Source organism: Alosa sapidissima, chromosome 14 (genome assembly GCF_018492685.1).
Source record: "Alosa sapidissima isolate fAloSap1 chromosome 14, fAloSap1.pri, whole genome shotgun sequence".
Lineage (NCBI taxonomy): Eukaryota > Metazoa > Chordata > Actinopteri > Clupeiformes > Clupeidae > Alosa > Alosa sapidissima.
The window spans coordinates 18,552,276-18,579,381 of record NC_055970.1 but is presented as its reverse complement, the minus strand read 5'-3'; the positions used below and the strand labels follow the sequence as shown (position 1 = coordinate 18,579,381).

The 27,106-nt window shown below is 46.4% G+C and overlaps 1 protein-coding gene across 1 annotated transcript in view; it reads left to right on the top strand.

The window, feature by feature from the left end:
* The window catches only part of adamts17 (ADAM metallopeptidase with thrombospondin type 1 motif, 17), an 83,193-nt gene extending 56,797 nt beyond the window's left edge, over positions 1-26,396 (top strand). The window contains exons 15-23 of the mRNA XM_042062347.1: positions 3,281-3,401; positions 8,254-8,334; positions 10,515-10,672; positions 12,218-12,377; positions 15,879-16,014; positions 18,208-18,412; positions 18,750-18,902; positions 24,831-25,008; positions 25,216-26,396. Of these exons, the coding sequence (XP_041918281.1) occupies positions 3,281-3,401; positions 8,254-8,334; positions 10,515-10,672; positions 12,218-12,377; positions 15,879-16,014; positions 18,208-18,412; positions 18,750-18,902; positions 24,831-25,008; positions 25,216-25,367 (1,344 nt within the window). The 3' untranslated portion in view covers positions 25,368-26,396. The remainder of the gene's footprint in view (positions 1-3,280; positions 3,402-8,253; positions 8,335-10,514; positions 10,673-12,217; positions 12,378-15,878; positions 16,015-18,207; positions 18,413-18,749; positions 18,903-24,830; positions 25,009-25,215) is intronic.
* The last annotated feature ends 710 nt before the right edge of the window (positions 26,397-27,106 follow it).

Here is a 27,106-nt window from a genome sequence, read left to right as displayed (position 1 = left end):
GTGTATGTCCATGTGTGTGTGTGTGTGTGTCCATATTATGTGTGTGTGTGCATGCATGCCTGTGTATGTTAACTGTATAGATGTGTGTGTGTGTGTGCGCATGTGAGTGCATGTGCCTGCTCCTTCTCTTTCCTCTTGGAGACCAGACTAACTTTGTTTTCATAGCGTCTGCGAGTTTCCATACAGCTGGCTTAGCATAACAAGGAGATCTCCTTGCTCACGGCGGCTCCACACGGCTCCCCTCGCGATCCGCTCCGCTCCGCTCCGCTCTGTCATCTCAGGTGAAATGGATCAGATTTGGGGCTCGGCTTTATTTGGCTTTAATTGCGGGGGCCTTAATGATGTGTCTGGCTGTGGCCTGGTCAATAAAGCCCAGAGTCCCACTTGAGGGCGTCTGCGCTGCCCCGCCGACACAGCAGCAGCCACGGGACTGACCACATTTTTTTCGCAGCGTTTACAGATGATCTAAATGCTGGGAAAGATAGTCGCTGAGAGAGAGAGAGAGAGAGAGAGAGAGAGAGAGAATGGGAGACAGAAGGGAAAGATGGACAGAGAGAGAGGGAAGAAGGATCGGAGGGAAGGGGGGAGAGGGGGATGGGATGAGAGGAGAGGATGGGGTGAGAGAGTCCTCCGTTAAAATGTGGGCCACAGAGAACATTTCATGGACATTCTGGCTGCGTGGCCAGAGACTCTAATAGGAGAGAATGGCTCATATGTTGTCAATGGAACAATTCATGTGCTAGGCTGCGCTTGACATTGGGCACATGGGATGAATTAGCATGTGTCATGAGGCTCACAGGACGACTCCACGCACTCGCCAACACATGTGCGAATGCAGCAGCGCACAAGTCCTCACACCCGAGCTCACCCGAAATCTAACTAGGTTTATTAAGTCATGTCATGAAGTGTACATGAGATTTAATCTGAAATATGGTAGAGAAAAGTTTTAAAAGCCTTTTTTCTCTCTGTGAGGGGCTTTTGGCACTGCGTGGACAGTGACTGATCCGTTGTCACATAAAGCTGAAAAGCGCAAGGCGCTCCCGGGCACTGGGCTAGTGTGTCTGGCTCTCGTTCATCTTTTGGGGCACAACATCAACAAATAAAGACTCAAATATCAGGACTAGACTAAAAGAAAACTTCGGAGCCCAGAGTGCTCGGAATCCAGGGCTGTCGATGAATTCTGTGAGATTGTCGTCTCTTTCACTCACTCTCTTCTCACTCTCTCTCTCTCTCTCCCTCTCTCTTACTTTTACACACACATTCTCTCTCTTTCGCTCTCTCTCTCACACACTCTGAATATATCTGCTTTTGTTTAGTATGTGTATGTGCAGTGTGTGAGCTTGCTTCTGCTAGAGTGACACTGGTTTATGGGGAAGTGGTTCCAGACGTTTGCTGAAACAAACATGCAATAGGCGGGGTTTTTTCCTGACAGTTTAACCAATTGATGTCGATTACATAGCTTGGATGTATAATTCATTAGTCTGTCTATATGCTTTCTCTGTAGAGGCTTCTAAGTGTGATTATGTGTTTGTATAAGTGTTTATGTGTGTGTTTGTGCTTTTATATCTCTGTGGTTGTGTGTGTGTGTGTGTGCGCGCTTGTGTGTGTGTGTGTGTGTGTGTGCACGAGTGCCTAGGGTTTTTTGAGGAGGCCTCTGTAACGGTGCGTGCGTGCATGTGTGTGTGTGTGTGCGTGTGCGTGCGTGCGTGTGTGTGTGTGTGTGTGTGTGTGTGTGTCTGTGAGACTCTACCCAGGATCCGCCGGTGAAATCACTTCCAGACCCTCACACATGCTACGGCTGCTTCTCGTTAGAGCGCTTCCCCCTCCTCTCAGCAGAGCTCCACGTAGTGCAGATTGATCAGCTCAGCATTTGGCACATTAGCACATGGAAGGAAGGCAGGCACCCCCTCAAAGAGCATTCAGTTGGTTTAGCAGAGTAGTCAGATCTGGCTGCTTTTCTCGCCCCATCACTCTCTGGTCACACAGTAGTGTGTGTGTGTGTGTGTGTTTGTGTGTGTGTTTTTGCATGGTTTGTGTGTGTGTGTGTGTGTCTGTCTGTCCCTAGAAGAATGAATATCTGATCAGCAGATCCTAAGCTGACTCTGAGAGAGGGGGAAAGACTGGAGTCTTCATTAGCCTCCTGCACCGTGAAAGGGCTCAAACACAGGGATTGGGGTTTCCACAGCGACGGGACTGTATTTACAGCACGATACTCCTCGGTCGGGGAGTGCTGCCGGGTGACTTCACATTCTAGAATTCACAAGGCAGAAAGAGAGAGCCAGAGTCCAGTCCAGCCCCGACAAAAGGCTCTGACCTCCGTGTGTGTGTGTGTGTGTGTGTGTGTGTGTGTGAGCTCAAGACTCCCATCAGCTGTTGGGAGAAAGATGTTTTTCCAGTTAGCCGCAGAAATGGGTCAGGACAGTCATCCAAAGTGGCCACGATTCTGTACTCTTCACACTGCTGTCTCATTGTTCCACCTACCCAGTCTGCACTCTATATTAATGGAAAAAGTATTTCATTTTGATGCTTTTCATTGACATCTTTTTATGCTATTTTCTGCAAACAGATCCAGAATCATTCAGTATGAATTGGACTTAGGGTGTCTGTCTGCAGTATGATCAAAGGGAATCCGAATGTGTGTTTCTTCACTGGAGGTGTGACAAAGAGGTTTTATTTTCCCACCACCACTGACAGGGTTTAAGACCACAAGTCTCCCTCAGTGGATTTGAACAGTGTTAATGGTTTTCTAATTGTCAGACTTTGTTTGGGAGATCACAGCTGGTTCAGTTCAATTACAATCTGGTGGATGAATTGAAACACTTTTTCCAAGTGAAAAAATGGGAGCTCTGCTTGACACGATACAGTCTTCAGAGGTGAACGGAATCTGATGACTTTAAGGGGCATTAAGGCGAAATTGATTTACTTGTCTGCACTAGATTTATGTGTCTCTTATTATGGAGAGACTGTGGTATTGTTTGGGCATTCATCAAACGTACACAAACAAACACACACACGGTCTCTGTTTCTTTCTTTCTCTCTCTCTCTAACTCTCTCCCTCTCTCTGTCTCACTCACTTCTTCACTCACTCCCTACTTCCTTCACTTACTCAGACACACACACACACACACACACACACACACACATATACATTGGTTAGTACAGTAGGTCTTGTCTAGACATCTGGAGGATTGTATGTGTACACTTTGACTTTAATGTGTACAAATGTTCCCATGCTTACGTCACATGAAACAAAGATCTGCTTCATACCATATCCCCGCAGAAAATTGGTTGTGATGGCATCATCGGCTCCTCGGCAAAGGAAGACAGATGTGGGGTCTGCAACGGGGACGGCAAGTCCTGCAAGATCGTCAAGGGGGACTTCAACCACACCAGGGGAACGGGTGAGTTGGACGGGTCCAGTCAGAGGGGGCCTGACTGTAGTGGTGGTTTGGTGGGGCAAAAAGTCCTACGCCACTGAAGGGCCTGGGTACTTTTCAATAACCTGGTTCCACAGGTACTCACAGTTGGGGATTTTTTTTCTAACCCTAGCATCATAATGGGCGCAGACTTTGCATTTAAGCAGCACTAAAGAAGATTTGCTCTTGGGGTCCCCCTACAGCTGAGAAGCGCAATAATAAATGAACGTCTGTGTGTCTTTGCAACAAACTATAAACATAACTCTGATACAATATAGAGGGAATGTACCGACAGCAGTCTGTAGAAACTGAGCTCAGAATTCCTATAAGTAACCTATGTATTTACCTGAGCGAACCTGAGGACGCTGTATGCGAAACACATGGTTCGATCTGAATAAAATCAAGTAAAGTCAATAGTGTGTGGTAGAGCGATCTTATTATTACTAACCTATGTATTTGTACGCTACAGTCTATGGCATAGCAGCTCGTTTCCATTTAGATTTTGGGGCAGCCGTGGCCCACTGGTTAGTACTCTGGACTTGTAACCGGAGGGTTGCCGGTTCGAGCCCCGACCAGTGGGCTGCGGCTGAAGTGCCCTTGAGCAAGGCACCTAACCCCTCACTGCTCCCCGAGCGCCGCCGTTGTAGCAGGCAGCTCACTGCGCCAGGATTAGTGTGTGCTTCACCTCACTGTGTGTTCACTGTGTGCTGTTTGTGTTTCACTAATTCACCGATTGGGTTAAATGCAGAGACCAAATTTCCTTCACAGGATCAAAAAAGTATATATACTTAGATTTTCTAAGGCTATTTTTTTTCAACTTCCTAAGGCTATTTTACAAACGATGAGACCTGCTCAGAGTGCGGCAGAAGTTCCGCATGTTAGGATCTATGTATCAGTGGATCTGTGGACCTAATTGCCCTGTAGGTTTGGGCAGTGTGGGGTGGAAGGGTGGCCTCCAGTGTAGCTGACTGTTTTATCTGACATGTAACTGCATGACGGAGGTGAACATTTTATGAGCAGTTCAAATGCTTTGTCCAGGTGAAAAGGCATTTGAGCTTTTGGTAGATGCATCTCGTGGATTGGAATCAATCAGGCAGTACCACGCCAACCTCCCATTAAAAATATATATATATATATTGATCATTCCGAAGCGTGGTGCACCCACACTGACTGGAGTCAGTCATCTTTCAGACTCCTACAACTGCATCCAGCCTCTATCATAGAGCGCTGAGGGTTAATTGACCCTGGTGTCTGTGTGATTATTAGTTGCCAGGTGCAAGAGAAAGTACCTGTAAAAGCTGAGTTCAATAGCAGAGGCTGTCAGCATTCAATGGATAGAGTGCTGTAACCTGGCAGGTGCCTCTGAGTGTGTGGAAATGGAAGGTCAGGGGTTTAGTGGAGCCTGTTCCCAGCACTGAGAGTTTATGGCGGGGCTGGGCATCGGGTGGCTCGGGGCGACGTCCTCCCCCCACGTTACAGGACAGTAAATGGCATTTCTTCATAGGCTGGAGCAAGTCTGGCTTGACCTCTCGTGAAAATCTCCCAACGAAAGAGTCTCAAGCCATGCCTCCTTTAAATCACCAGGAGCCGATCCATCCTGAAGTTCAGGCCACACTGAAAGGGGAGCTTAGCTGGGCCCAAGCCGATAGGCAGAGCGCCAGCACGCATCTAACGGCCTGTTTGCCATTTTTACTGGGGGCATTGAGCCAGGAACACAAGCTGCCAGGCATTAATCACCACACATAAGTCTTTTATTCCATTTTAATGGATTGCCCCAAAGCCACACTGAGCCCCTCTGTGATGTAAACTGAACAAGGATGTCGATCTGATCGTAATATTATTCATTGACAGAAGCTGTCCCTGCTTTCTTTTGTGTGGAAATTCATTATCGACAGAGAATAAAGGACTTTCACCCTGTATGAGAATCCTATTTGTTTCTATTTAAAAAGGATCACCACATCACATTAGGCATCTTTTTTCCCCACTACTGATATTGGTAGTCAGATGTGTGTGTGTGTGTGTGTGTGTGTGTGTGTGTGTGTGTGCGTGCGTGTGTGTGTGCGGCGCGCCCTTTGATGGTGTGTTTGTGTATGTGTGCCTTTGATGGTGTGTAAGAGAGAAAATCCCCATAAATCCCATTGCAGACTGTTTATGGGACTGTAAGAGCACAGTGACCTGATGGTCATGACTACACCGATCACAATGGCGTACTGTTCTCCAGTCAGCCTTAGCCATTGTTATGCTTTTTCTACATGTGTATTGAGCTTACATTTGACAATGTGAAAAGAGGAGCGATTCCCATTCCCAGACAGTTTTAGGGGCTGTAAGAGCACCATGACGCCATGAATATCACCAAAGTCTGCAAAATGGCAATCTGATCGTTGGATAACCTTTCCCATTGTTAGAGGGTTTCTCCATGTCTAATGACAAAGCCCTGGGGCTGGTCTCTCTAGTCTTTCTCTTGTCTGATTCCTGAACGTCTTTTGTCTTCAAATTCTGGCAGACGCTGCCATCTTTTTATGTGGTACCTCCTCGGAACTGGCGTCAAAAGGGAGAGCCGCCCGTGTGTCAGTGGAAACAGAGCGGTTACTTAACCTCACTGCTCCCATTTTAAAAGGCGAGGGAATTTCTTTTACAAGAGGCTCTCCGCCTCGGAAGAGCCCAGCTACATCACACATTAAGACAGCTGGCTTTCCGACAGTCTGACTTGATTAAGGGCCTGGGAGATTTTCCTTTTTTTTCAAGCGTTGCCAGCGCTCCTGGTTTGACTCGAGATGCTTCACTTATTTAAAAAGCGCAAAGCTGAGACTCAGCGTTTTGTAAAACATTGTAAAAAGAAGTGTAAGAATGGGTGAGGGCACAGCTGCTGGCTCTGATGTCTCTGACCTTTTCTCCATCATTAGGAGAATCCAGTGGCAATGAAAACAGCAAATGGAGACTCCACAGTCTCTTCACACATGAGAAACAGGTCATTAACCAGTTCACCTCCAACCTGGGGCTGAAGGCCCCTTTCGGTTAAGTTGTTTACTTGATGTAGCGATCCTTTTGTTTGTGTAATGAAAGTGTTAAATGACTGTAGATACAGTAAGGGTAGGGGAGGGTTCGTAATTGTTTTTTTTTTTATGTCATGATGTTCTAATTGGATGCTGCTGATAACGATATGTGTAGGGACTGGGGTGGTGTTGTGGGTGAACAGAGTGAGAAAGGGGTGTTATTTATAAGCTTGTATAAGCTTATTTGTTGTGTACCCCAGAGTTAGATAAGAGGGTATGTACCCTTCTCTTCTCTGTGTGCACAATAACCCATTCTGACACCCTTAGCCTAGCTTAACATAATTCACTGGAAGTAGGCTAGACCAGTTAGCCTATAGCTCCCTTTTAGCTATAGGCTAAGTATAGGCCAACTGGTCCAACCCACTTCCAGTCAAAAAAGCCTATGTGACTGGTTCTCATTTGTCATTTACCCTGGAGCACAGTGTCATGTGCATGAGTGCAAAGATGGCATCGAGTAGCGGCCAGTGAGAGGTACAACTAAGCTGGAAGTGTCAAATTTGTCAGTATTTGAAATGTCTATGAAGTCTTTGATGCTTTGATGTAAGCGCTGTCCTGTAAAGGTGTCATACTGTAGATGTCCTATAAGATCTTTCAAATTCAGAGGATTCCCGATTCTACCAGCTTGGCATGCAGAGAGCTTCGCTGGTCCACAGCGTTCCTATTACTCTGAGGTCAAATTGGAATGACCCTGTCCTCTGATAGAGCTCTCTTTTGAAGTGCTATCATCCTTTAGCCATTACATGAGGTCTGAGTAAACAGGCCGGCTCTTTCTCCTCTCCCCTTAATCTCTGTTTACTCGTCTCTATATGGTCTGTTTGTGAGGGTTAAAAAATTATGAGTGTTTTCTTTTTGTGTGTGTGTTTCATTTTGTTTTAATATATTGTATGCTGGAGCCACAGGGTCAGCATTAAGTGCAGCTATAGTCGCTAGAGGATACTGTAAACAAAAGAGCTGCTTTGTTTTATCACGACTGCCCAAACACAGAGTGGTACCATGCCCCAAAAGGGTGTTTTTGTTTGTGTGTGTATGTGCTTGTGTGTGTGTGTGTGTGTGTGTGTGTGCGATTGCGCGTGCATGTGTGACAGAGAGGGATGCCTGGGTCTAATCAGAGCTGACGGTCTTCTGCACAAGGCCCCTCTGAGTCCGATATGACGTATGGGCACCTCGCTGTAGCTCTCTCACTGGAGACCCATATGGAAGCACTCGCTCCTCCGTCCTCACGGCAACACCAGTCGTAGCTTTCAGCGGGGGTGCGCACGCTAGCTCTGTGGTGAGAATGTCGAGTCGAGCCGGCCTCAGTGCAGCTATCAGGCCACGAACTCTCTAGGTGGCATTGACCCCGGTTGCCGGCGGCAGATTGCTTTCATGACTGGCCTATTTGGCAGCCTGTCCTGGCGCTGAGAAGGCTTGGCCTGTGTTCTGTGCCAGGAGATGAGTGACGAGTCGGGCCCCTGAGGGGCCTCTAACAAGGCCTCACCAGAGCTCGCCTTACCAGCCCCGTCGGAGTGGACAATGGGAATGATTGAGACATTTTGGGCTCTGATAGAGGGCATGAGTGTCTGCTAAGCCCAGGTCATGAGTGTCTGCTAAGCCCAGGTCTTGTAGTATTTCACCCTGACATGAGACGCGCACACACACACACACACACACAGTTTGACACAGACTAACATGCACACACACACACACACACACACACACACACACACACACACATATTGAACACTCTTTACACCAGGCTCTGACCCACTCATCACCTCTGTATTGCTGTCCCTTCTTTCCCACAGGCTACATCGAGGCGGCCATCATTCCAGTTGGCGCTCGGCGAATCAAAGTGGTGGAGGACAAGCCATCCCACAGCTTCCTGGGTAATTACCCCTCTGGTTGCATTCTAGGCACTTCCCTTAAAGGGGGTTCACACTGACACGCGTTTTCACCTCCGAACCCTTGAATTCAATTGTTTCCCTATGGAATGGTGCGACTTACTGTTGCAACGCGCCTCGTGTTTATAAAAGCGGGGCGCAAGCAGAAAAAAAATTAGGCTTCTAAAAACACGCTGAAAGTTAAAAAATAGTTCAACTTTTGAGGTCACGTTTTTTTTTTTTTTTTCAACATTGGGTCATTGCTTAGCTGCCTGCCTTAGCTAAGTCGGGGAGCTAGCGATTTAGCTAAATATAACATATCATAGCAACATGTACACAATTTCCACCTCATATTTGCTACTTCGCACTACTTCGGAATACTCGCGTTCTGGAGGTGAAAAAAGTGCGTCAGTCTGAACGCCCCCTTAGGCCTCTGAACGACTCACAGCCCCACTGGACCAAGCTCAGTCAGATGGCTGTTCATATTACAACAGACAGCCCCCCCCCCTCTTATGATCCTCTGATGAGTAGAGCAGGCTGTCTGGAGATGGCGTGTAAAGCTGCTTATTGCATCCGATCAGCACCTGTGGAAGGCAAGTCTGACTGGCCTGAGGGCTTGCGTGTGTTTGTTGTTGCTGCTGTAGCGCAGTGGCTCTCCGTACACGCCTCTATCAGGCAGCCGCAGCATGTCGAGATCCCAGCCGACCGATCAATCTTTTTGGGTGCCGAGGAAGCGTGGGCAGTGGAATGTCTGGGAACGGATTTATAACGTCTTTGCTCTTTTCACGAGCCTCCTTCTGTCGCGCTCTCGCGTGGTTGGGTGCGCGGTGGCGACGACACTGAAACGTCGGCACACTAATGTGTAAACACGCACCTGGCAGCATCCGAGGGCTGCATGTGTAATGAGAGGACTCAGGCGGCTTTTCTGGAATCTGCACGCGGGGCTGCTGGAAGAGACTTGAAAGAGAGCCCCTCCCAGTGAGACGGGAACATCTGTTCCATCGGCCGCACAAAAACGCTTCCCTTCCTTCCACTTCCCTGTGCATGGCTCTCTCTCTCTGTCCCCTCCTTTCTCTCCACACTCCAACAGTAAACATCCCTGCTGTTCAGAATGGATATCAGCAGAGGCACTGTAGGACCAAACAGATGGACTATGATGCAGCAACATAGTTTGATACATAGTCTCTCATTGATCTACGAGAACATTTGCTTAGCCTTATTGTAATTGTAGAGTGTAGGAAGGAACACACTCTAAATTGGAAGTTTGGTTAATAGCATATATTCTATATATGCAGATTGATATGTTAAATATATGCAGAAGGTTGTCTCATCATGATGGTAGTATTAGTCAGGACGTAACATTTTGATAAAGGTACAAAGCATGTATTAATGTTTGTAGGAGTTTCTTAATGCTTTCAAACAAGTATCTCAGTAAAAAAAAGCACAGTAACTCAGTATAGCATAGCACAAAAAAGTAAGCAGTGTATATGCTATACTATTAAATACTGAAATGCAATTAGATCCCTAAGACATTAGACATCTTTAATGGTGAACGTCTTTGCACAGCTGTATGCAGTATAGGGTCCTTATCTGAATTTACTGCCATGTCGGCTGTCTCCCACATGGTCGCCTTCTGTTACTAAATAATCAATCAGGCGGAACGACTACAGGGGAAGTTACATCCCATGATAAAGCATGATAAAGCATGGGAAACAAAGGTGTCAGGATGCTCGGCCTGACAGCTATGCTCAGATGTTCAGGGACTCTGCTGGTGTTCTGATGTTCTCTTCACAGCTGTTTCTATCCGCAATTACACATAACATACACATGCAGCATTTAAATCCTTCTTGAGTGTAATAAACTGTTGCCAACGCTGCATGTATGGATATTTATATGTGTAGATATTTATATGTACCTCTGGCGAATGAAGACATATGGAGTGCATAGATGTTATATGTGCCTTTTAGTTACATCACAGTCTCAGCAAATTGTTGGCATATGCCCTGTACATGAAACAGACTTTTTTCCCCCCATCTTCTTTTGATATTGACAATGCTGCATACACTCCTGTTATCTATTGAGGCTCTCAATTGCAATGAAGTCACTCTGACGCATTGCCTTAAGACTTGCGGTAAGCCAGACCGGATCCGTTAACACACCGGTAATCTTTGCTTTAACCAACACAGCGCTGAAAGACTCAAGCAAGAGATCCATCAACAGCGACTGGAAGATTGAGCTGCCGGGGGAGTTCGAGCTCGCCGGCACAACGGTGCGCTACGTGCGACGGGGACTGTGGGAAAAGATGTCTGCTAAGGGACCCACTAAGACACCTCTGCACCTCATGGTAAAGCCATTAGCATTGTGTGTGTGTGTGTGTGTGTGTGTGTGTGTGGTGGCAGGGGAGGGGGGTTGGAAGAGGGCAGGGGCAAGAATGTGGTCATGCACGGAGGCATACTCTCTCTCCCGCTTATTATCCTTCTGATGTTGCGGGAGGATATCCGTTTGTGTACATGAACGCTCATGCATCTAGTGGAAAAGGAATTAATGTACGGAAGACTCTTTGACCGAGAGAGAGAGGGCTGTTCGTCTTTGAAAGAACCCTTTGACCCCAGCGTTGAGTGGAAGTTTGGGTTGCTGGCTGGAACTGGAAAACACATGCAGGGCACAGATGAGTGCACTTGCTTGCTTGGACGTCAGTGCACACAGACTCGGCCTGGTCCAGGGTAAACAGGCGAAACGCTCTCTCAGACATCACAACCTCCTCATTTTGGGGCAATAATTTAAAGATTTCGGGCCAGTCCCATGCTTGAGCTGGAGCCTTCCATTTCAGGGAAAAAAATCTGGAACAAATTTCTTCTGTTCCTCATGAAATGTATGTAAGATTCTTCGGTTTCCTCATGACATCATGTTCCTTCATAGTTTACTAAAAACCTGCACATAAGAAATGGGTAAAGATGAAACCGGATCCTTTTAGCACCTTGTTTCACTTAAGATCGTCCTTATAGCTGGACCTGGTCAAACGTAGGAGATTAGAATCAGTTCTCCTCTCACCCACCCCATCCCGAAAAGATCCTTAAAGAAGAAGTCTGTTAAGTGAAGGAAGCCCCAAAGCAGTCGAAGAGATTACAATTAACCTAATTAAGAAACGAAAGCAGCCTTTATTTTCTGCCAAGTAAAGAGGTGGGGAGAAGCCCTTTGGATCATAGTAACTTGACTTCAAACAGCTCAAGTGTTTTCATCCCCGCAGAATATTTAGCTAAATTGCAGGCGAGCCTGGAGGCCCGAGTGGAAGCTATGACGCTAAAGCCTGACCTTGAATGAATGCTCAGGTTTGTGCAGGAAAATTCGGCTGTTCTCCGACTTTTACTACGTACAAAACTAGCCGCGGAGCCCCGGCAGGGCTTGGTAAGGTCTGGTGATGCTTTAACTCTCAGGAGTGTCGCGGAACTAGCCTGGATCAGAGCACACCTCATCTGTGGGAGAGAGCTCTCAGATGTTCTGGGACATGCTCATGGAGCATTTACATAGAATAGTCCAACGCTCGAGGAAAAAGTGTCTGATTAGGCATCACCTGAAAAGACCTAGTCCTACTACCTAGTCCTAAGTATCCGCATGCTGTTATCGTGGGGGGAGTTTTCTCTTTAGTTTCACATTGAGTCATTATAAACACATTTAGAGATATATACCTCCTGTTCACCCAAGATGGTACGTTCCTGTCTTACCATCACACTGTTGTACTGTATGTCTTGTGTATGTTCTTAGCAGACATTGCCACATCTGCCTAAAATAAATTCCTAACTATGAATATCATAAAAATGCTATGGAAATATTTGCAGCTTCAGTGTAAGAGGAATTTACCCATGAGTCTATTTTTGACTGTGTTCTCCAGGTGCTCCTGTTCCATGACCAGACGTACGGGATCCACTATGAGTACACGGTGTCTCTGAACCAGTCCCAGGAGAACCGCAGCGAGGCGCAACGGGAGCCGGAGCATCTCTACTTGTGGACGCACAGCAGCTGGGAAGGCTGCAGTGTCCAGTGTGGTGGAGGTCAGCCTGTTCTTGACATCTATGAGAATCTTGTGGTGGTAGCATTGTGGCAGTCTTTACAAAGCTACTGGTTATTCGCCTTATTCCGTACATTTATTTAGGATTTTGGTGACTTAAGACATTTCTGTAATACTCCTTTCCTATCTGAAGTTAGGAGAACACTGACTTAGGAGCGGCTGTTCTGTTATGACTTTCTAAACATAGGCCATGGTTGTCAAACAGATAAGATAGGATTTGTGAGTTAGGAAGTTTCTGTAATACGCCCTGTAGTAAGTGTTGGAAGTGGCGGAATAAGGTGAATAGAGACCGTACACCGGGTAGGCCTACACCGTATAACAGTAGCAGGCTGGTGTGTAGCTATGCAGCTTGTTTGTTAGGTAAACCTCCCTCCCAGTGTCTTAAGTTAGAGATGCTAGTACCCATGGATTTTAGCTTCCATGCTAGCACACTCGCTACCAATCCGGAGGTGCTGCGAGTTGCGGGTTCGAACCCGGGCAGGTGCAGGGCTGAACCATGCGGTCAAAACAAGTTTATACGAACACCTCGGGACTTGAATGCACTAGCTGCAATGCTAATTGACCACTTTGGTCAAGTAGCCTTGTATTGTTGCCTTTGTGTGGCGAAAAATGTTTCACACAGCACAGCAACGGCTGCCCAACACCACGTAGGCAACATTCTGCTGCTAGCTCATTGTAGGTATACAGTAGGTAGACTCTTGCACTGAAAGGAAGTGTGAGTTCTTTTTAAAAAAAGAGAAAATCCTGAAACTTTGTAGAACCTTTTTGGCTTTTCTCCATGGAGTGAGTGCCCAAACTGTATTCTCTCTCGTGAATATTTACTTACTGTTGATGAAATTATTTGGGTGTGGGACAAATGGAGACAGGGAACTGGAAATCTTGACGCTTACCACACAAGCAGATGTGCCAAACCATTAGTGGAATTGTTTCCCTGCTATCTCAAACGCCTGATTCCAGCGAGAGACCCAGGAGTTTGTTGAAAAGAATGGCTGCCGTCCTGAAACTCGTTTTTTGGATGGGGAACCTCTCTGACTACACTCATGGTCTCTGAGGATCTACCAGCTTAATTATTTGTTTATGTATGATTCAATGCCTGACTTCTAGCTGATCTAAAAAGCTGAATTCTCACGCAGTGTTCTCATTAAGTCTCCACTGCCTGTAATTGAATCAAGCCGCTGCTGATTTGATATTGGATTTAATAACTTTGGATTGAATTCTGGCAGGATGTGAGCCCTTTGTCTGTTGGCTTTCATGGGTGTGACTGCGCTTGTATGACTCTGGTAGACAGCTGCTTTCTGTTGAACTTCCCAGACAGTTAAGAATTCGTATTAAATTTATATGCGTGTCTTGCAAACGTTTGAGAGGGAATAAATGATTTTTCTTTTGATAAAAGGCAGTGGTGCGCCAAGCTGAAACGGAATGTGCTTCCCAACCAATGTTAAAATATTCATTTTGGTGAGGACACAGGCAAAGGGATTGTTCCTTCAGTCTTTAAAAGGCATCTTTGCACGACCTTGACTGTGGCGAAATGGGGAAAAGAGAAAGGATTTCTTGGGGAGAGAGCTGATCAGCGGGGATGGTTTAACGGTTCTGAGGGTCCAGGGTGTGGCGAATCACAACACAAGTCCCCCTTCCCTCCCGAGTCGAGGCTGCTGTTGTGAAAATGGCTTTCATAATCTTGAATGTGCCACATATCATGTGTATCGTGCTGGTGCGCTAATTTGGTGTTCCCAGTGGTCTCTGGGCAATGGCAGCGAGGCTGCACTTCACACAGGCCAGAGGCAAACAGGGGGGCCACGGGCGCAGAGCAGAGAGGGAGAGAGAGCCACCATCCGACCCCAGTGCCGCTCCCGTCCCATCATGCACCACGGCTATCCGTCTGTGCCGGCGCAGAGATAGATCTACTCACACCCCATTTAAACAGTGACTCAGCATGTCCACTTTAAACCAAATATGAGGCGTGCGGACAGACTTTGTCGTTTATTTCTCAAACTTGTGATACTTTAATGCTCTTGAAAGATGATGTTAATGATTTGTTGGATCATCACACAAAATCTCAAAAGCAATATCTGTAATCGCCTGAAACATCTTCTGAAAGCATCTGTTAAAGCTAGCCAGCTTGATATTATATATGGGGTGTTTGGAGGCATCTAATTGCCAATTGATGTAAAATAATAAGTGTGAGAGGAGGACTCTCAGAGGAAAGGAGACAGCCCAGGGAGTCAGTCATCATGGGTCTAATTGTAATGTAAACTGCACGGAGACATCACTGATTTCCTAAGACTACACTGAATGATCGTCCTTGTGCTTTTGGATGTGGCCCTCGGGTTGTTTAGAGATCTCATGCAGACGTGCTTAAGTGTTGGCCAATAGCAACTTGTCGAGATGGAACATACTTCTGAGTTGCCGTGGTTACCATAAATCATTGTTCCTTTTCAGTAACATTTCAGACATAGACTAAACAACACAAAGAGATTCCTTGTTGAATGGGGAGCACAAAGATTCTCTCTGTAGGGCCTGACAGAGAGCGAAGCTGAAGCCGCGCGCTGACGCTCTACTTTGTGTTTTCTGACGTGGAATTCGTGACAGTCTTTTGGCCCTGTGTCATAAAGACTCAAGTTTTGCCTTGGACTGCATATCTACAAGCTGCAGTGGGTATATGCTAAACAAAGAAATGCACAAAATGAATGTCAGGTAGTGTTAAATAACAGTTGGGTGTGTTTGACCGGGGGGGGGGGGGGGGGGGGGCTCAAAGAAGCAGACAAACTATGTAATTGACAGTGCTGCATATAAAGCTCTTTGAAAAATGCTTCACCCCCTGCCATCCAAGTTGGTTTGCCCCAGGTGGCTTCCCAGTATGGGGACAAGATTTTGACTGCTTGGTTTGGCTTGGCACATTCATCACAACAGAAAATTAATGAGCTAATCCCCTAGCCTGGCACACTGCCTCTGTTTTAGGCTAAGAATGCTTTTACGGGCCCTTATTTGAGCCACATCGCACATTATGCATGAAGGGTCAGTGCTTCACTCCAGGACTAATTTGGGCAGAGTTTAGTTGTCCACTAAAAATAGCCCCCGTTTGCCATTGAGGTCATTACTTCTAATTAACTATGTTTTAGTCCATAATTGCCTCTCAATTAGACAAGGCTATGATGCAGATTAGGCAAAGGTTAGCTGGGGCTTTGCTAAATCTTGGCCAGTGGGTGAGTTGCAGTGCATGATACCTTGCTTTTCTGGAACAACATGTGTCTGGTCATGCCATAGCAAACTGTTCCATTACCTCAATATTATTCAACGACTTAAATAGATGAGCACATGTAAAATGACCGAGTTCATTCAAATAGTCAAATATTTTACAAAATATTTAATTGTGTTGGATGACTGTTTACTATGATTGTAATTGTGTTGTCAAGAATCTAAATAAATGATTCTATCAGGAATTGACGGTGTGTTTTGATGACTCTTTTCCTGTTTACGTCCTCAGGCCAGAGAAAGACGTTGGTGTCCTGCATGAAGCTGCTCAACAAGACCATGACCCTTGTGAATGACAGCCACTGTCAACCCGAGAACCGACCAGCACCTCAGATTCGGCACTGCAACACCCACCCGTGCCAGTACCGGTAAGAGCCTAACCAGTGCAGAACCTCAGGTGTGCGTAACCAAGGAAACGCTAGGCTAATTGTTCAGCTTAGTCCCATTTGCACATTTATGAGGGAGAGAAAAGGCACAGAATTAAAGAGCACAGGTTTCCACTCCAAAAGAAGGTGATATATCTTAGTTAGCTGAGACGGGTGGTCTACTGTTATGAAAGTTTAGCATTTTGCCACTTATTGAAGTATTATAGTCTTGTCTTCAATAAAGCCAGCAGTAGTGAACATTATTAAATAAAGCCCATTCACCCAACCAAACTTAATAAAGAGTGCAGTGTGCTCTGGTTTTCCTCATATGTTCTTTATTTGGGAAACGTGTCTGGAAATATATTTTTTGAGCTCAGCTTTGATGCAATTAAAGAATTAAACCGCTCATGCAAGATTTTATGTGTGCAGCATCGTTAAGTTGTGCACTGCATTTAAAATTTAGACTGATGACAAAAAAAACAGTTAAGAAAAGCTTTCTGATGAAAACTAGCAGTCTTACATAAAGGCCAGTTGAGGTTGTGTGTGTGTGTGTGTGTGTGTGTGTGTGTGTGTGTGGGCGCATTGTGTGGGCCCCCATGTCCTTTTCCTCACTCCCATTGAGCCCCTGACACGCCGACGCTCCCTCACACACGCAGCCTGTAGCCCGTGTTTGTGTGCAGCTGCACAGCTGCAGTGGTGACGTGCGGAAGAGGAAATGTAAAAGTCTCATTTGAGGCGCTAATAAATTGCAGCAGTTCGCGCGACTGTCCGCGGTCCGGAGAGAGAGAGAGAGAGATGGCGCCCTGATGGAAGAAACAGAGAGACGACGGTGGCGAGGCAGCAAGGCACGATTGGTCACTTAACTGGCTAGCTTTTTTGTCAATGCCTCGGAGATATGTCGAGGGTTCCGCATTCGCCGGGGTTGCGAGATCACAGAGATGTAATGGACATTGTTATGGGCTCATTCTTGAGGGCTGACCTGTCCTAGAGTGTTCCCATGCCCCACCTGTCACTCACTTGACACGGCTTTGCTGCCGTGGCTGGTGTTTCTCAGAGGATGTAGAGTGCTGCAGATAACCAACACACTTAAGCTTGTAAGATTACTAGGACTGTTTCCTGGTTCTCTCCAAGGATGGTCTGAGTCAACATTCAGCCACCCGCCTGGAATCTAAATAGTATAATAAGACTCTTGTAGGAGATTCAGATAATAGTGTGTGCTAATCAATGTATTTTGTTCTTGATCGCCTGATGGTCCTTTTCAGTTTGACTGTGTGCTTGGGATAGCGTGTCGAGGCTGCAGGCTCTCTCCCTTAGATCTGTGATGTGTGCAGAAACCTTTCCGTGCTTAGCATAGCTAGTCAATCTTATTTATGTCTTCCCTCACAAAGCTGCTGAAACCATTTATTTTCCACGCTTCAGAGTCATTACTGCAGATCTACAGATGCACGTGTTGTGTGTGTTTTATGGACTCTCAAAGCTACGGTAATGAGAGGAAGCATCCTGGATCCGTGGTGAAGACAACCAGAAAGGAGCTCCCAGGCTTAAATGGAGATCTGAGGAAACGAAAGAGAGCATTCCAGCCTTTTGTAGTTCTGACACAGCCATGCTTTATCTGTGTATTAGACTTTAGAGAGAACACAGCTTTCCGAAAGTCCCTCAGATGTCCCCCCGCTACTCTGTCATCTCCATAGAACAGTACATGCTGCATATTCTCAAACTTTTGTATTAATTAGCAGCTGTTTGAATAGTCCTGTAAAAGCTTCATGCATATCATAATGTTCTTTTGCATTTGCCCCTAATTTGCGTTTCCATGGTAACGAGGGGTCAAGTGTGAGGGTCGGTGTGTTTACCTTTTGCCTCCTCACTGTGGCGCTGTGGGCCCCAGTGGAGGATGAGGCTTCACTGAGGTTATTTCCCATGCTGATGGTGGGTGCTTTGTCTTCTACCACGTTGTTTAGCCACAGGGGATGTGCACCCAGCAAAATTTGCTGCATAAGCATGACATTGTGAAAAGTCTCAAATGTCTATTTTGTTCTCTGCTGTTGTTGCATGACTCATTCTGTCTGTGTTTGTGTATCTCCCCTCACCCCACCCTCTCTCTCTCACACTCTCTCTTTTTCCCTGTTTATTTGTTTCTTTGTTTCTCTCTCTCTCTCTCTCTCTCTCTCTCTCTCTCCCTCTCTCTCTTTCTCTCAGCTGGGTGACCGGCGACTGGGGGCGGTGCTCGGTGACGTGTGGAAAGGGTTTGCAGCTGCGTGACGTGGTGTGCGTGCACCAGCTCCAGAACGGCTCCTACATCAACACCAGGGACCTGTACTGTGTCAGCGGCAAGCCCTCGGCTGTGCAGGGCTGCGACGGCCGCGACTGCCTCACCGTATGGGAGGCCTCCGAGTGGTCCAGGGTACCTCTCAACCTCCATCCTTTATACTTTGGACACATCCACAGCATGGGCATGGGCTTCCACATATATTGGGGGGGTTGGGGGGGGTGTAACATCGAAGATGTTTCTTGCCAATTTTCATTTCCCCTATGGTGGCAGTATGGTGGTTTCTGTTTCTCTTTTTCTGTCTCTCTCTCTCTCTCTCTCTCTCTCTCTCTCTCTCTCTCTCTCTCTCTCTCTCTCTCTCTCTCTCTGTCATTCGCTTGATGGATTCTCTTTTCAGTTCATTAGTTGATTGCTAGAGAGGCTCTAGTGGAGCGCCCCCATAAATAAGTCCCCCCTCCCCTCCTCCACACAGTGCTCGTCAGACTGCGGCCGTGGGACGCGGAGGCGCACCGTCACCTGCACCAACCCCCAGGGCCGCTGTGACCCCGTGTCCCGCCCGGCAGAGGAGGAGGCCTGTGAGGACCACTCCAAGTGCTACGAATGGAAGACTGGAGACTGGTCAAAGGTATAACAATAAAAAAAATAATATGTTTTATTTATATAGCGCCTTTCTCAAACCCAGGGATGTGTAGTCTGCTGGGGGCAGCTGGGGGGGAGGTTGCAGTGTCCATACCACATTCGGATTTGAGTGCCCGTGTCTGTTAGCCTTACAGTAGTTGCACTATTCTCAGTTGAAGGTTATAGCCGTTTGCTCACTGAAACAGTAGACCATGGTCATTATCTGTTCTGACATTCACTCTTGCATCTAACTTGTAGCTGAGCTATTATGTCAATGGAAAATGCACTCTAGAGTATATATATATGTGCAATTGATGCTGACTTGTTATGTGCATGTATGCACCAAAGCGTCTCGCGTTCTTAGACACACATTGTCCATCAACTCACAGAGTGTACTCAGCAGACAGCTCGAGATGTTGATGGCGCACACGCATGCAGTCCCTCAAGCACTGCAAGCCCTGAAATCGCTATGAAAACATATATTCTATGAGGAGCCATTACTGGAATAGTCATCTCTCTGTGACAGCCTTGGCAATGATATTGAGTGTCCTTTCCCAATCACGGATTTGTCAGCTATTATGGAGGAAGCTTGTCTCTCTGTCTCTGTCTCCCTAAAAAAAAAACGGGGGAAAAAACATATATCCTTCTCCAGATCATTAATCTACATTTTTTAGGAGAAAATACAGAATGAGAGAGAAAAAAAGGAAGCACTCCTTCCAGCCAGATGTCCCCTTCCACTCGATTTACTCTCCCACGCTCCCCCATGCTGTGGCGGACGCGGACGTGGTGCCAGTCCTAATGCAGGCATGTTGACAAATTGCTCAACTGCACCTGTCTGTTGCGGTAACGGGCTGACGGAGTTCCTCTAAGGAGTCCTGGCCCACTCTGACTGCGTGCCTGCTTTGAAGACACGCCTCAACTGGCTTTCTTGTCTTTCTTGTTTCGGTGTGTGTGTGGGGGGGGCAATCACTAGTGGTTGATGCGTTGTTTGATCAGATATGAAATACATTCAGCACCTTTGAATGATTTTGATGAGGGCAGGCACGTCTTTGATACTATAACAGTGTGACTTGTGCTCCCAGCTGTGAGCTGTCAGTTTGAGCCGGTTCCATGTCCTTTGTCTGCAGTGTATCCCCCTTCACATCTTGTGCTGTTTTTAGAATGAAAAACTGCACTACACAGTCTCATGAATTAGCATGAGATCTAACTGAAGTTCATTGAGCAGGAACATTTAAAAAGTTTAGGAATATTGTTTAAGGATACTAACTATTATTGTGTACACTTGCACAGTTAGTTTTTGTAGCACAGATGCTATTTTGAGCTTATGTGTTTTCCTACGGGATGGTCTTACATACTCCGCATTACCCAAAATGACCTTCTACCCAGAGGAGATCTGGTTGCAGATGTATTGACAGTGAGATGCGCAGGGCTGGGCCACATCTGTGCTCGGTGTCTCTGCTGCCGCTGCTGTGGTTCGGTGGAAAGCTGGTTAACTCCATTCTCCAGGGCTGGTTATCCATTGTGGCTGTCACCAGCTGCTGCCTGTGCCCACTGCCACTGCCGCTGCCAAGAGCACAGATCACGGCTGTTTTCCCCATCTCTGTCGCCCTTCGTTCATCGTTCCCCTGAGGATTCTGGGTAATCTCCTAGAACAACATTGCAGCGGTTACTTTTCACTGTGCTGCAGTAACTACTTACTCGGCGAAAACCACCCCTCCGACTAGGAGAGAGGACAGTGTGAATCCAATTTCTCATTAAAGCTGCTAAACAAGGCAGGCGCCAGACTCTTAGAGCAAGGCCCTGTTTGTTGATGAGGAAAACAATGCCACTTGCCAGTCATGTTTAATCCTCAGTCATTCCCACAAGTTTACGGCATTTTCACAAATAGGGTCAAAGAGTCCAGAAAGCACAAAAAGGCCAAAGCAACTCATCTGCTGCCTGCAGTGAACTCAGACTTGTTTGAAGGGAAGCGACTGTAGTCTTCTCTCCTGGTTACTGCCGGCAGTAACTCACTGACCTCTAAAGACCACTTAATGTCCATCGGTCACAGAGAGGTCTGAGACTGACACGAGCAGCATGCATGGAAAAGAACACTAACAGCCCGGCTGGAGATTCTCTTCCCTTTATCACCGGTTTTGTGCTGTACTTTTTCAGAAGTGAAAACAAACTGAAAAGGTGTGTTTGGTAAACTGCTATATATCCAGCTGCTCATCTACTAACAACTTAGTCACAGCACCATAGCTGTGTAAGCAATTGTAAGCTGCAAATTATAATAAAAATTATGTTGTTTTTGAGCTCTGTCACTCTGATCTAAATCTCTCAACTGAAAGCCTGTATTGGCTAACATTGTGGAGTCTCGGTGCAGACATCGAAGAATCTCGTAATCATTCTCGCACAGGGTCATAAAATCGAGATTGCTCTCGACCCAGATGTCATCTTTTGACTGGCTGACTTTTTTGCCTTCGTGCTTGGTGGCTACTTGGTACTGTTTGTGTCTTTTTATGTCTTTCTTTTTTTTTATGAGTGACTTTCAAGAGCCCGTAGCAGGCGTGAGCCTGAAGGTCAGTCCAACAGGGCGAGCAGGGAGTCGTGAAATCCCCTCCCCCCTCTCTCAGCCAAAAAGGAACTGGAAAACTCTGAGCTTTATGCCTCCCTGTGCGCACTGGCCGAGTGTGGGCGCGCTCACCTTTCAACCTGCCGCCTCGCCCTGCACATCTGCTAAAGTCGTCGTCGACAAGAGAGAGAGAGATGGAGACTGCTGAAAGACTGGCGAAGGTCGTGCGCGAGTGCGACTGGGAGCCAGAGTTTGTGTGTCAAAGCTTGAAGGGGGGCACACGAGGCCGAGGCGAACAGAGCTGTTAAGAGCTAATCACGTCGCGTGGGCCGGGCCCTTGTGACGTCATTGGCGCTAATGAAATAGCTGAGCGGGCTCTTGTTCAGGAGTGGACCACATATGGTTCTCGCTGAGCAAAATCAAGCCACGGCTGTCACTATCTCCAGATGACAAGCACAACCCTTGAGTGTGTGTGTGTGTGTGTGTGTGTGTGTGTGTGTGTGTGTGTGTGTGTGTGTGTGAGAGGGAGAGATAGACCCATGGGGAGAGGGTGCCCTCATTTTAGAGGACTTTAAAAGACTGACAGAAAGACAGAAAACAGTATGCAGATAAAACTTTCAGCAGAAGCTGGTAAAAACCAAACTTTTCTTTCACCAGGAGGCCATGGTTTTCCCTTTCACACTGATTTCGCAACAGAGTCGTGGTGAAATCAAGCCATTTGTTTTACTAGATGGTCTTAGTAGAATCAGAGTTCTCATTTGAAGCCAAGGCGGTCCTTGAAATGTCGCTCTTCCTGCCAATGGCTGAAATGGGCCCCCTCTTCCTTGCATGTCTTAAAGGCCAGCTCGGGCTGGACTGTGCCCTGTAACAGTATTACAGTATTAATGATCCCCTGGAGAATGTGCTGATCGGGGCTTTAGAGGAGATTACTGTATAGGGAATCAGCATTCGACTAGTGTGATTTATACTGTGGTGTGTGACCTGTCTGCAGAATGGAGATAGTCATGCTGTTATGGGGGGGGGGGTAACTCGGAATAACTTGCGAGTGCAAATAGGATATAAACTGAGATTTTGCCATTGCTTACTCCATGGGATGTTCAAAAATCATGTTGTAAAATTGTCTGTAAAACTGCAACGTTCATTTCAAACTCAATTGGGTTTGCTCTAGCAGTATCAGTTGTGGTTCTGTGTAAAAGTTTTGGGGTGTAAGGCAGTGAATGAGTGGACGTTCCAGGTCACCAGATGAACTGCTTGTCTCTATCTGCATTCTGTGTGACATGAACCCACGTTCTCAGGTGAATAAACAATGGTGATTTACATGAGGAATAAGTCCCTCTGTCCTCAGGTTGTGACTGCATTGGCATTTTTAATGTAAAGGATTGGAAGCAGTTTGTTTCACTTACAGTACACGAAACCCCAGTATGTCTGTCTTTCTGCCTAAAGGTAGCTTTTTACAGAGTTCCCGGTCATGGTGCACACATCCATCCAGCTCTGACGTTTAACAGTAAGCAGACTTTAGCTCAGGCACCTAGGGGGACCATTAGCTTTGATGTGCCATTGAATACTCTCACAGAGGCCATGGGGCCAGATCTGCTTGTGTGTTAGCGTATGGTGTCATTCCCCATTAATGATGCATGCGAGTCCATAGGAGGGCCGGCCCTCAGTGGCACACTGTAAGGGGTTTTATGCCGACTTGGAGCCGTGCTCTGCACGCCTGACGCTATTTTACTGCACTCCGATGGGAGGCCAAACGGTTGATCAGTCGAGTCGCCATGACTATTTCATTTTCACCACTTTGACTTTTTCCCCCCTCGTTCCCTCTCTCCTTGGGTGAAACAGTGTATTGTGATGAAAGGACTTTGGGCTGCTCTTGTTTGCAAGAGCCACACAGATTAATTCTGTCATGTGTGGAAGAAGAAGCTGCACACACATCTGTAATAAATGGTACCGACTAGTTTCCCCCTCCCTCTGGGCCTATTCGGAGTGTTGTGACTTGTTGTGGGATTATTTTGCCTAATTGAGTGGGGATCTATTCAGGGAAACAGTCATCATTGTAAGTCTGCCACTCTCTCAGTGTGTTTGCTTCTGCCAAGCTCATATAATGGCGGCATTCATCCTAAACATATCACAGAATACGTTTATTAGAGAGTATTAAAGTATCACTCCGATAAGCCGATTGAATTTAGCACGCCAAGTTATTAGCAAATACGCCTCCGTGGGGGAGCGAATCTCTCGTGAGTGCGGAGATCACAGCCAAGCCTTATCTGGATTCTGACTGCTGGCATGTCTCGTGGGGTGCTTAATGAAATGCCTTATCCAGCCAACTATTTTTTTCAATTTGTCCCAATTTCAGAAATGTGAATTACGATGAGTGAGTTACGACGTGTCTGTCTCCTGATTTAGAGGCTTATGCTTGTACACTGTTGATCATCCTGATCAGTTTTGGTTATGGTCTCGCACATGTGGAGAAATAAGCAGCATGATGGCAGTGAATGATTATTATTAGATCATACTGGGATCCATCTGCGAGATGGGCTGGGCATCCTTTGTGCAGTCAAGGAAATGTCAAGAAAACAAGTCTGCATCTTGAAACAAAACATACGTGTGTGAAGCCACTAATTCCTTCTTGGCCCAGTGCATTGTGAAGTTTAAGGGGAAGCCTTTCAACACAGTTTTTACTACCATAATCTCTTACTGTTGATCTGTAGGGCATGGTCTGGGTGAAGTGCATTCTTCCTAAACAACAAATGTAAAATGTTTGTGCTCCTTTGATTCTGTTATTTTTTTTTATTGCGTACAAGAAAAAGGTGTTTGCTGCCCTTCCAAAAAGCTTTGGTCATTGCTGGTTACACCCCTTGGAAAGTGAATTAAAGGTCCCCAGACCCAGTTGAGATCCCCCTCAGTTGAGATATGAGGAGCGGTCTGATACTAGCCAGGCTGACACAAAACTGAAACGTACAAAAGATTCTAAAACCATGACTAATCAGCAGTGGAGAAGAGCCCCATTAATTTAGCATTTATTACCCTGAAGTGCCTGGTATGGCTCATTATATCTAGATTGATCATGCAAACATCCTGATGAAATGTACTGTACTCTTGGCCTTTTGCAGTCATAATGATCTCTCAAGAGTGAGAGAGTTTTCCTGTAAGTTTGCTTTAGCAGTCTTGAAAGTATAATTTCACGTCAGACTAATTTGCCTTTTTGCATTTTGCCCTGAGGCACTGAATTTGGCTGATTTGTTTGAGTATTCTTTTTGCCTTTTCTTTCTTTCCCCAGCTGTATCAGTCAAAAGACAAGCTAGCGATAAAACACACCAAACTAGCTTCCTCCATTTCAGCTCTGAGCGTGTGAATTAACCGTCTGCCTGTGATGCATTGCAGTGTTCTTCCTCATGCGGACGGGCTCTCCAGTCCAGAGTCGTCCAGTGCATGCACCGCGTGACCGGTCGCCATGGCAACGACTGCCCGGCAGTGCTCAAGCCCCCGGCCTACCGGCAGTGCCACCTGGGGGCGTGCAACGAGAAAGTCAACGTCAACACCATCACCTCCCCCAGACTGGGTAAGAACACACACACACACACACACACACACACACACACACACATATGCCTCCACCCCCCCATCAAAGGCACTGTGAGCTCTTTTTAAGCTTGTATCCAGGTTGGGTAACTGTGGGCCAAATGCCTATGCAAGTTCTGAGTTATTGCATGAGTCGTTGCGAATGGTGAAAGTGACCTCATGGTATGGTGTTGGCATCTCCCTGCAGCGGCGCTGACGTACAAGTGCACGGGAGACCAGTGGACGGTGTACTGCAGGGTGGTCCGGGAGAAGAACCTGTGCCAGGACATGAGGTGGTACCAGCGGTGCTGCCAGACCTGTAGAGACTTTTATGCCAACAAAATGCCACACAACAGTTAATGACCTCGCAGCAGATGGATAGGGTTGTCTCATTTGACATGTTCAGATTATTATTATTATTATTATTATTATTATTATTATGATAGAAGGCGTTACTGTTATGTCCATTAATATTGATGGAGTAATATCATAAAAGTCTATAAACTGTTCATATGCATGAACATACATTTCAAGTGAGATCTAAAGCTAAAAGATGTTAAGATGACTTGAAAACACTTTTTTGTTTTGTTTATTTTACTTTTGCTGTAAACCAAAGTGAGTGACTTATAGACATGAGAGGTCACTGTTCAGCCCATCAGGATGGCTGTTGCACAGTGTGAGAACATTCAGCAGGCCCTGTTTTCCAATCACCACTGGCTGGCCAGGAACCCAAGAATGGGCACTGGAACCTGTTTTTTCCCACTTTACTTCCCAAATGTTTTTTTGTTTTATTTGTTTGTTTTGTTTTACTGTATGTTTATTATCTGTCTGCTTTATTTTATTGTATTGTATGAAGAGCCACCGTCAAGTAGTAGTTTTTTTCAACTGATTTTGGTAACCTCAACACCAGTATTGGTGCTTCTGAACTTATCCTTCAAAAGATATGAGCTAAATGATTTGAGTCAAAGAGCCTTAGGCTCGGATGGGGTAGGTGAAAGAGCTGGTCATGTTAGGTGCTTTCCTATGGTGCTCATTACTTTCATAATTTCTGTCAGGAAAGCAAGTGGTCTAGTAAGCATAGAACTAAAATAGCCCCCTTTTTTTAAAGGAACCTATAGTGAAACCTATAGTATCATCACTTTACTCCTTGGTTTCAATTTATGTATTTATGTTTCATCAAAAAGTGGGGCATTGTACCTGTTTAGTTCTGAAGCTAGCTAGTAGAGACAAGCGTGTGGATGTGGAAACACAACTAAATCCATTGCCTTGAGTAATTAATCCGTTATTAATCATTAATTAAGTCTGTTTTTGCACTCGGTTCACAGTTATTCTAGCCTGGCGAGCCAGACCCACATTAAAATGTAGGGTCTGGGCACTCACCGTTCGCAGTGCTCAGTCAGCGGGGCGGGATAATCAGTTGTCTTTCAAATTCCCTCTGCACGCAATAGGACGCAATAGGATATTTGTTTTCAAGTAGCAGGGAATTCAAGCCAAACCGTTGCAACTCTGCCATCAATCATTATGTTAAGCCCACCAAACGACTCTATACACGATTTCAATGACCTGATTAAGTCTCGATTTCTGGAGCTCACAAGCCAACGGAGAGTTGCTAGACTAGCCCTGGCAGCAAATGTAATTTGCTGCCGCTAGGGGCGCGTCTAGATTTCTAGGCTACAGTTATTCATGTCTCGGAGGCAAAATGTCTCCCTGAAAACTAACGCCATTCCCATGGCTGCAATCAGTCCTGGGTAAGTCACACTCCCTAAACGCTCCCCTTTTAACTAGGTGTGTGTGTGTGTGTGTGTGTGTGTGTGTGTGTGTGTGTGTGTGTGTTCAAAGTCCGAGTTTGATCTCAGCCTCTCAGAGTCTGGCTGCGGCTTGTCAGTGGCACAGAGCTCTGGCAGGAGACCACCGGGGCTGCTGACACAAGAGTTCAGAGTCAACAGTTGAACCACGGCACTCGCTCGCTGATAAACACACAGCTCAGCATATAGACTAAGACTGAGAAAACAGAGGTCCCCTCCACTGCCACCCCACACCCCAATGCAGGCGCTCACGTTCAGTCCAGCTGGTGGCTAATCAATCCGGCCTAATATTGT